Below are 10,659 nucleotides of genomic sequence, written 5' to 3' on the forward strand. Positions count from 1 at the left end.
TATATATATATATATATATATATATATATACAGAAAGGATAGAGAGCGGACGTCCGCACTCCGGCTTAAAGTGCGGACTTCGTCCGTTCTCTGCCGTCTCACGCCGACGACGGCTTCTCTCCTTCCCGGACGACAGCACAGGCTTCTAGGACGGTTTCTCTTCCAGGACTGGCCGGTGACAAGTTTTCTAGCCGGATTGAAGCTCTGGACGGAAAACACCATGATTGATCAAGGTTGGCCGGAAAACTTGTCGCCGGCCAGTCCTGGAAAGAGAGAAGCCGTCTTGGAAGCCTGTGCTGTCGTCCGGGAAGGAGAGAAGCTGTCACCGGCGTGAGACTGCAGAGAACGGACGAAGTCCGCACTTTAAGTCGGAGTGCGGACGTCCGCTCTACATCCGGCCTGTATATATATATATATACAGGCTTTCTCGGCTGCGGACGTCCGCACTGAAGGTTTCGGTGCGGATTTCCATTTTTGCACCATTTTCCGATCGAATTTCCTCAAACTTCCTTCTAGACATATCTAGATCATCTTTGCAAAATTTCAGCCAATTTGGTGATCGTTAAGGCCCTCAAAATCGAAAAACAAATGGAGATGATAAACCGGACAGAATTTAGTCCGTCAGATTTGTTTTTCTATTTTGAGGGCCTTAACGATCACCAAATTGGCTGAAATTTTGCAGAGATGATCTACACAAGATGATCTAGATATGTCTAGAAGGAAGTTTGAGGAAATTCGATCGGGAAGTGGTGCAAAAATGAAAATCCGCACCAAAACTTTGGTGCGGACGTCCGCACCTGAGAAAGGCTATATATATATATAATAAAAAACTTCATTACATAATAAAATCAGTACACATTGGTACCTAAGTTCTAAGAAACATACTGGTTTCAATTATTTATAATATATATGAAAAAAATAATCAAATGTTTGTGGCTTCAAAATCCCGTGCATTCTCCCTTCGAACCTCCTCTTCTTCCTCAGGAGTGAAGTCATTCTCGATGTTGAAAGTCTTGCAAATCTGTTCGGGAGTCTTTCCCTTGATCATGTCTGCCACAGTCTGGCATGTCAAGTCCAGCAGCTCCTTGATGTTCCGATAGTTTGCTGCCACTATCAGATCAAACAGCATATGTTCTGGTCGATCTTTACGAAATTTTCGTCGAATTTCTAGAGAGACTCCTTCATCATTATCATTCTTGCTTTCCTTGTCGTCAAGGTGCTTCTTTAGGTACTCGATGACCTTGGCAAGGATTTGGCCGCTGACGTTGGGCAACGGGATGGCGTTATCGGCGCAGCCATCCTCCACCATGTGATGGAAAGGGTAAATTGTATGAGGGTTAAACTGTAAAATTCATAATCAAGCTGGGTTAATGTTTCAGCAAATGAGCAGTCAAGTGTCCAGGTCTTCATTTTGCAAGTAAATGTCTGAGTTTGCTGCCCTTTTGTGGCTGTAGCAGAGTTCGATCATGCTAAGTAAGGCATGAGGATATGAGGACACAAGAATATCCCAGATAATATCGGTTTGTCTGAAGTAATTTGTAATGTAATCCCTGGGCCTTTGTTGCTCCATATCACTTAAGACAAAGAAACATCTACTCGATCCGGGACCATAATATTGATTTGTTTTGGCAAGTTAGGTTAAATAATTCCCATTTCCAGAAACATCCGAAAGAAAACTCGTGAACGAATTCCAGGCATATAACCTAAAACGCATCGGTAATAATAGTCGTAGTATTACGTAAAAAGTAAAGAATCGTGAAATCTATAGCACAACTTTAAACGAATTTTTTTTTAACTCCATGGATTAATTATATTTTCTATAAAAAGATAATGGAAAATTTTATGATATGTGTGCATACACGAGTTGGTTCAGGTGTGGACTGATGAGAAATGACCTAGATGTTTGTATGCTTGCATATAAAGTTGTTTGGCTCAGTTTGCAGAGGGAACATCCACATTCGAGTTATTTCGATATATCGGGGTACGTAGTTCACAAATGTGATCAATATGAGTACATAAAATGCCGAAAATTTAGTTTATATCAGAAGTCTTCTTTACCCTTTCATGTCTACATAAGGTGATCGAGTGTTAAAAATGTTAAAGGTATATTGTGAGAGTATAGTTTTTACCGTTCATGATTTCCACATGCATCTAGTATCAGTAGCAAACAAATTATGGGAGGCCGGAAGACCTCTATATAAAGCCTACACAAGCTCTGTAATCTCCACTCCTCATCATCTATAGCTAATCGATCTTCCTAGTTCATAAGTTCATCAAGTTATCTCAGTTTTATTTAGCTAGCTAGTCCAGATGGAGAAAGCAAGTGCAATCCTTTCCCACAACCCCCTCCCAGCCATGGAAAGCTAATCACAGTTCTCAGCATTGACGGAGGTGGAATCAAAGGGATTATTCCCGGAACTCTGCTCAGCTTCCTAGACTCCGAGCTCCAGGTGATTAACAAAACAAAAATGTTTATTCATAATGTGTAACTGTTTGGAATACTAAACACGAAAGTAACATAAATTACTGGTTGTTATGTTATATATATATATATATATATATATATATATATGTAGAAGCTGGATGGTGAAAATGCAAGGTTGGCCGATTACTTTGATGTTATCGCCGGGACTAGCACGGGTGGCCTTGTCACCGCCATGCTTACTGCCCCAAATGAAAACAAACGTCCCCTGTTTGCGGCTAGCCAGATTGTCGATTTTCACCTTGAACACTGCCCTAAAATCTTCCCTCAAATCAAGTAATTATATCTCCAAAACTAATATAATTAATTGAAGGGTGACTAGTACTTACTAGTATGCTTAACAGATAATTAAACCGTGATCTTAATTTTCTTGTGCAATGTATATACTGTCCTTTTGGTGACGCCTTAGGTGTTGTCTTAGAAAATGCAAAGGGTGTATACGCACCAAAATATGATGGCAAGTATTTACACACAGCTTATACAGGAAAAATTAGGAGACAGACGATTGAACCAGACATTGACCAATGTTGTGATCCCAACCTATGATATTAAGTGCCTCCAACCAGCTATCTTCTCCAGCTATGAGGTTAGAAGTCTGATCTTTATGATTTTTTTTTCTACATGTAATATATTTTTTTGGTGCTCTTACTAATTTATAATGTTCTTAATAATAATGAGAAATACCTATTACTAATATATAATGTTCTTAATAATAATGAGAAGAAATACCTGTATGTTGGTTTTCAGTTGAAAAGGAACAAGAAAATAGAGCCTCCTCGATCTACTCTCTGATATATGCATCGGAACTTCAGCAGCACCAACTTTTCTTCCCTCGCATTGTTTCAAAACCTCAACAAGAGAATACCATCTCGTTGATGGCGGAGTGGCTGCTAATAACCCGGTATGAAATTTATCTATCACTTCTCAAGCAATAAAATTTATCATCGAAAATAAAAATTCACTTGTGTTAATTATACTTCTCAGGCTTTGACTGCTATAACTGAAGTGACAAAAGAAATCAAGAACGGAAATTCGGATTTCTCTCGGATTGTGCCAGCTGAGCAGGGAGACAGGTTCCTACTTGTATCATTGGGTACTGGTTCATCAGAAAAATCTCATTATGATGCCGATCAAGCAAAATTCTGGGGAATTTTGGGATGGTTGATGCAACCCAACTTCAAATGTCCATTGTTGTATGTACTTGGTGAAGCCAGTAGTGACATGGTAGATTGCCACATTTCTACCCTTTCCAAGCTCTCTGGTCTGATGATAACTACCTTCGAATTCAGGTAGATTGATAATTTGCTCTACTAATATGGTCACGTATAGTGCTCTACGGCATCCTGTGTAATGCTTTAACTCTAATCTCTAATGTGGTAGGATGACAAACTGGATGCCAAACTGAATTGTATGGATAATGCCACGAAAGAAAACTTGAGAGACCTTAAGAAAGCGGGAGAGGCGCTGTTAAAAAAACGAGCTACAAAGCTGAATTTAGATATCGGTATCCATGAGCCTGATGAACGTAATATTCAGGGGCGGGGCCAGCCCAGGTGAAGTTGAAGCCCAAAAAAAAAAACCAACTTCTAATAAAAAAATAAAAAAATTATATACCCAAATCCTTTACCTAAATACCCAATACCCATCGATCTGAGACTAAAAGAGCTAAACTCTAGTCTCTCAGTCTTTGTCTCTCACTACCCATAGCCACTGTCCACTGAGCCACCACACCTGACGCGTAAAGCCCCAAATCCTTTCATCTTTTGCCCACTGGTTGTTGCTCTTGCCTGTCGCTCTTGCCTCTCATCGGTCGCTCTCGCCGCCGCGCTCCTGTCGATTCCCTTCCCAGTCCGGCAGTCCCCGAATCCCCCGATCCCTACTTCTTGACTTCTTGTCTTCCTCAATCCTCAGGTATGGCTATTGGCTAATCACTAATGCCTAATGGCTCTTTGCCTCTTTCCCCGATCCTTACTTCCTGACTTGTTCTTTGCCTAAATTTTAATTGTTGTTTTACTAAATTAGGGAATATAATTCAATAGGGAATACTGGAATAGGGAATAGAATTCAGTTAACTAGGTGTTGACTCTTCCTGTTTCTACTGCAACTACTGAGAGAGCTTTTTCATCCATGAATATCATCAAAAACAAACTTAGAAATAAGATAGAGGATGATTTTCTTGATGATTGTATGGTGCTTCACATTGAAAAGGAATTTGCTGAAGTGGTTGACAATGAAGCGGTGATTAATGATTTTGAAGTTTTGGGGCCTCGTAGAGTAAAGTTTAGTTAATTTTTATTTATGTGTTTGAGGGTAAGGCTTATTACGTCCTCCCTCCCTATGTATGTGTCATTATTAATTAATCAAAATTTCTTGTATCGTCGAACAAAATTTTTTATATGCTATGATTAGCCTAGGTGACATTCTCATCCTGGCTCCGCCACTGGTAATATTACTAATGAAGAGGCTCTCAGAAGGTACTTATTGATTACAAATTACTCTCTCTCTATCTCTACTATATTTGTATCAAATTAAGCTATATGTTTTTCATTCTTATTACTCTTATTAATCAACTATTTGTTTACTTAATCAATTTACGTATGTAGGATGGCGGAAAGGCTCTCCCAAGAAAGGAAGGAACGTGCAATCAGATCATCAGCAGCACAAGCAAACCCAGCATCAACCAGCTGATCGATCGATAAGCTTGAGATCAGTCGATATTTCGAATAAAAAAAAAGCCCATTACATATAGTGATGGTGTCTATATATGCTCAAGACTAGAGTACGTGTGTCGTTTATCTTGTAATTTTCGATCAGTATGTACTTACTGAGATTATGTTCTCAATCAATAATACCAGTTTACTGCCTTGTTATATGCGATGGCACTAGCTTGTTCTGCATTATAATTCATCTGGAAGCACTGAAGCTGTAATTCCCATGAGTTTAGAAACAATTAGGGTTTCCACCTTCATCTGGTGGCCACCTTTATTAGTTTTATTCAATCACGATATGAGATTACAAACAAATCTTTTATTACTTCAAACATCATATATATAAACATATAGACTACTTCCTCGTAGACTTTGGACATATCAGTGGGACTTTGCAACATGTCCATGGGGAGACCTTGCGAGGCGAAGACATTTCTCTGCAGATAGCAATTTTGCAAACCTACAATGAAAATATCCGTTGCGACTTGTTATGAGCTATAATGTATAAGCATATATTTTTACCATCTTATATATTGAAACCTGTTGGGCAATTAGGGTTTCCAAACATGTTTATGTACGTATGTATATAGCCAGCCAGGTACCTTCTAAGAGCCTCGGCATTAGTCTCATGATTACAAGCTTCGAATTTGCCCGTCTCTAAATTAACCCTGGAGACTGGTTGCTTCAATAGTCCGTTACCAACTTTGAGTAGACGGTCCAGATTCTTCTGTGTTGCTATATCAACAGAAGATACATCGCCACTCAGTGTGTCATCCTGCATGTAGTTGTTCATTTCCATCCAAATTATATGTGTGCGTCAATTATAAATCAACTCAACTCCAATTTATGCTATATATATGTAGATGCATATGTATACCTGAATTCGAAGATAGTTTTTCTCCGAGTGAAGGGCTTTAAAGACCGCAGAAAGATGCAAATCGACCATATCAGCACTTGCTTGACTGAAAGCATCGATCAATGGGGTGGAACCACCGCTGGTTAACCAATTCAAGACACCCCATTTAGAGGCAACATGAGCATTGTATTTGAGTTCAGCTTTCGATGAACCAGTTCCTAGTGATATCACCAGAAATCGTCCATAGTCCATTGGTTTTATAGGAAAGAAGTCTGAACTCCCCTTAATTATTTCCTTCGTTACTTCACCAATAGCAACCAAAGTCTGCGAGGGCAAAAATACTTGGTTATTTTTTCTTAATATTTTACATTGGCTACTTGATAATACGAGTATTGAACATACTGGATTATTTGCTGCCAATCCACCATCAATCAGATGAAACTCTCTAACTTCTCCTTTGAGGCCGTTGGTCTTAAAAAAATGAGCTGGAAGATAAGTTGGTGCCGCTGAGGTTGCAATACATATGTCCGAGAGTAGGGCATCAAATGTAGGCTTATTTTTCACCTGTTCACCCCATAAATTTAAGCACAAGCACATCAGAATTCACTTAAATATATCATTGCGGTTGATTTCTTTTGTTCACCAGTTTCGACACAAGTAAAAAGTGAAATTGAACTGGGGATGAACCTCGAAGCTAGAAAAGATAGCTGGCTGGAGATTCTTTATGTCAAATGCAGGAATGACAACATTAGTCAGCGTTTGGTTCAGTTTCTTGTCACCAAGTTTTTCCCTAACCAAGCCGTGCAGATACTTGCCATCGTATTTGGGTCCTGCTAGAGCTTTGATGATCTTTCTAGCACGAGGAAACAGCCAACCACTGTACGTAGACGACAATGGTTTAACAATGGTATAGAGCTAAGAAAAAAATTAGCCATCCAAATAATCAAGAGCTCGAAAAGAAATAAGATTAGCATTAAAGTACCTCTTCTGGGGGAAGATTTTGGGGGAGTGCGTAAGGTAGAAGTCCTTGATATCTTTGGCAGCAAATAGTGGACGGTTATTCTCATTTGGAGCTGTGAGCATGGCTGTTACAAGACCACCTGTGCTTGTCCCTGAAATCACATCGAAATAGTCTGCGAGTCTTGCATTTTCACCATCCAGCATCTGCAACATCGATCGTTGAAACATGAATATTGAACTGATTGATCAAACAAGCAGGTGCATATATATAATTTATAAGTTGTGTATGTATTTTCTACCTGAAGTTCAGACTCAAGGAAAGCAAGGATGGTTCCAGGGATAATCCCTCTTATTCCACCGCCGTCAATGCTCAGAACAGTGATTAGGTTTCCGAAGGTTGGGGGCTGCATAGCGAAACTACTAGTTCTTTCCATAGCTAGGAGCAGTTTGAACTTTGATCTAGCTCGATCGATGTAAGAGAGGCTTTGGCAAATTGGTAGAACAGGTTCTTTAACTTGGGGAATGAGTTTCCATTTGAAAGATATAGGGGGTATTTATACTACTTGAGCTCCTAGCTAGCAGCAATACTATTCAATATTCATCATTTTCCTGGAAATTAAGTAGACACCATGCTAAATCCTCATGCATGCATATATGCCTAACCAAATTTAAAAACTGAAATTGTTTCCAGGTTGATTTGAAATGGTCGATTAATAAAATTAAACGTTTTAATTGAGCATGGCGCTTGTACGTAATTAAGTAAATTAACATTACTATCACGTAATTAACAAACATCAGTCACTATAACAGGAGAGAATATTTAAGCTGAAGTTAATCCTCCAGCTCACGAATGAGTACGTAGTTAGTCGAGAACCAATTAAGTTTAATTAATTAATTATGTGCCTTGTATAGTCACGTGGAGATATAGGAGTAAAATGTGTAAATCATGAATAAATATGGAAGGCATGCAAAATATCATCATCTCTGCATTTTTATTTTTTTGAGACTAGTACTTCATTTGAGTGTTCTATATTTGTAGTTTTGTACGTGTAGATTAGTCACAGGCTCACAGCTATTTTCAGAGTACCGTACACTACCTTATAGTTGATTAAATTAACCATGTTCGTCATATAGCCGCCGCCTTAGATCTATATAATTAACTAGGTTACTCAAATGATTTCTATACGTAATGAATTCTAGCTATAAGTTGAAAAATATGAAAATTATTTCGATAAAACAATCGACACATGCATGCGTTAACCTAAGTTAAAACTCCTATTCTCATAACTAGTATTAGACTAGTATTACCAAGCAAGGCCAGATAGCTAACCCTTCTTATGATGGTCACTAATTGATGATTAGTTGAGTGTTTTCTGATATCAAAATATTAAAACAAAACAATGAGTAAAATATCTAAAATATCCTCGAAATTTCTGTTTTTTACAATTACGTACCGATATTAATTTTCATATATTTCCGATGTTTTATATTTAGTCTATTTTTGGTCGAATATACAACTTTTAGATAAAATTTGATAAACTTTTCATCGATATTTGATATTATCTCGATATATCCATCGAGATTTCCTTTTTTCGAACCATCGAAATTTCTATGATCATCGATATTTTACTCCTTGAAACTAAAATGTATGTTTAAAACTTTAGTAAACTACATATTAATTACTGACCAAATTTCAGTTTACAAATACATTTTTTACACATTATCTTAAACATTTAAGGACGAAAATTAACAAATTAGGACAAACTAATATCCGTATGTCATTCATCACTACATATTTACCAAACTATCATTCACTACATATTCTACTGCTACTATATATGGACGTACTACTGCCGTGTCGACGAGAGACATGCTACTGCCGTGTCGACATGAGACGTCCTACTACTATGTCGACCGAAGACGTGCTACTGCCGTGTCGACGAGAGACGTGCTACTGCTGTGTCATTTTGTGTAAATTTATTTGAAAAAGGGGTATTTTAGTCATTTTGCCTATGAAAGTCTAGATTCAGATCTGGTACGTACCATTAGTTTGGGTCTGGCCTTATGTCCTAGTTTGTACAGAAAATATTGAAAGTGGGGTTTTTGTGTTTTTAAATTTGATCATGTGCTATTATGTAATTTTCTCTCAAAACTTCTCAATCACTTATGATTAATCTTATATATGTTTTTTTATGATTGCGGCTATTGAGACCTCTAAATTTGCTCAGTATACCTCTCATGTTTTTAACACCTCCATTTTATTTTTAAATACAAGTATTTACTCAATAGACATCTATTCAAATTTCTAAGATAACCTTGTTTATATATTATTCATATATGTTCAATATATTACTTATCATACCTCTTATTCACTCATTAGACCTCTCATTCTTTATCAATCATCAAAACTCATTATCTCTAAAATAAATTACTTATTATAATTTTATCCCTTGTTTTAAGAACATAAATCTCTTGAAAATAAAATAATACAGGGTATTGAGTTTCAAAAACTTATTTTTATCAACAAGAAAATGTTCTAAAATGAATAAGGTTTTCTTTTTCTACTTTACATGTGCTAAACAACGATCAAGGAACAAGGATAATCATTTTTTTCTCTATGTATTTTTTTCCTCTATTTAATTATGTAACTCGTGATAATTATTTCAATAGTTATTTAATTTTTTATATGCGATTTTTTTTTGTCTGTATATTCATTCACCTTGTATATGCTTTTAACATGTATGATAATAGAAATTTTTATTTCACATGATCGATAGTGATCATAGTGTTAGCTCTTATTCACTAGCTCCTAAAACCCTAAGCGGCGCGGTTGGTCATCCAGAAAGAGAAGCCGCCTGCTCCGACGGCACGCCCTCGCGGGCGTTGTCGTCGGACGGGATACGAGAAGGGCTCAATCTGAAAGTCAGGTGCGGGAGGTGGTGCCTTTGTTTCTCCGGGCAGAGCGAGGTCGACCACGACGAGCAAGGGTGAGATTGGATGTTAGGGACGACAGCGATCTGTCCTATGGAGGAGGGGGAGCAGACTAGTGGATGGTGTGTGGCGGTGCGCCGAGACCAGAATCATTTGAGGGTGGTAGTTGGGCGGTGGTTCTAGGATCGGAAGTCGTTGAAAGAAACAAGTGCACCTTCTAGGTACCTGAATTTGACAGCCTCGAGTTAGACAGATACAAAAATGTGATGAGTTCACCATTAATTCAACAAATTGGTAAGTCAAAGTGAGATTTCATTTGGTTCCATAATCAATGTATTCAGAAATCTAAAAACTAGTTTCAGAATAAAAGCTACTCCAGATTAATCTCGATTCAAGCTACATAAGCTCAAGGCAGGCCCGGTCCTGGGGCAAGGCGAAGCAGGCTTGGGTCTAGGGCCTCAAATTTTGGGGGCCTTAAATATTATATATAGGCCTGCAGAGTAAAAAAATAAAGGAGAAATTACTGGTCACTCCATTAACTTTCATGCGCTCGACAGTTTACTCCATTAACTTTCAATTTCAATCGATTACTCCATTAACTATCCAATGTCACACAATTAGGTCCATCCGTTAAGTGGCCGTCCAAATCAGTGGTTAAGTTGCTGATTGGACATATTTTTCAACTGGAAATTCTATTTAACACCCCACCTCTCTCTCTCTCT

General features: G+C 38.0%; 2 protein-coding genes and 1 pseudogene across 2 annotated transcripts; 1 reads left to right on the plus strand and 2 right to left on the minus strand.

Annotated features, from left to right (window-relative positions):
• Window positions 1-922: 922 nt before the first annotated feature.
• LOC101295391 (SKP1-like protein 11-like) lies at window positions 923-1,309 on the minus strand. The gene has a single exon (XM_004310144.1). The coding sequence runs from the start codon at window positions 1,307-1,309 to the stop codon at window positions 923-925; it is 387 nt and encodes a 128-aa protein (XP_004310192.1).
• A 785-nt stretch (window positions 1,310-2,094) lies between these two features.
• Window positions 2,095-5,170, plus strand: LOC101295679 (annotated as a pseudogene).
• A 401-nt stretch (window positions 5,171-5,571) lies between these two features.
• Window positions 5,572-7,440, minus strand: LOC101295973 (patatin group A-3-like). The gene is made up of 7 exons (XM_004310145.1): window positions 7,306-7,440; window positions 7,029-7,210; window positions 6,734-6,923; window positions 6,449-6,610; window positions 6,068-6,370; window positions 5,793-5,965; window positions 5,572-5,650 (listed from the first exon to the last, which is right to left on the minus strand). Exons 1-7 carry the CDS (start codon window positions 7,438-7,440, stop codon window positions 5,572-5,574), a joined length of 1,224 nt encoding a protein of 407 aa, XP_004310193.1.
• Between the last annotated feature and the right edge of the window lie 3,219 nt (window positions 7,441-10,659).

Source organism: Fragaria vesca, unplaced genomic scaffold, assembly GCF_000184155.1.
Source record: "Fragaria vesca subsp. vesca unplaced genomic scaffold, FraVesHawaii_1.0 scf0513160_u, whole genome shotgun sequence".
NCBI lineage: Eukaryota > Viridiplantae > Streptophyta > Magnoliopsida > Rosales > Rosaceae > Fragaria > Fragaria vesca.

Coding starts and splice junctions, on each gene's coding strand:
- LOC101295973 (XM_004310145.1), bottom strand. CDS start 7,440: ATGGAAAGAACTAGTAGTTTCGCTATGCAGCCCCCAACCTTCGGAAAC. Junction 6,924..7,028: donor AAAATCTTCCCCCAGAAGAG/GTACTTTAATGC, acceptor GTCTACGTACAG/TGGTTGGCTGTTTCCTCGTG. Junction 6,611..6,733: donor CTATCTTTTCTAGCTTCGAG/GTTCATCCCCAG, acceptor TGGGGTGAACAG/GTGAAAAATAAGCCTACATT.
- LOC101295391 (XM_004310144.1), bottom strand. CDS start 1,309: ATGGTGGAGGATGGCTGCGCCGATAACGCCATCCCGTTGCCCAACGTC.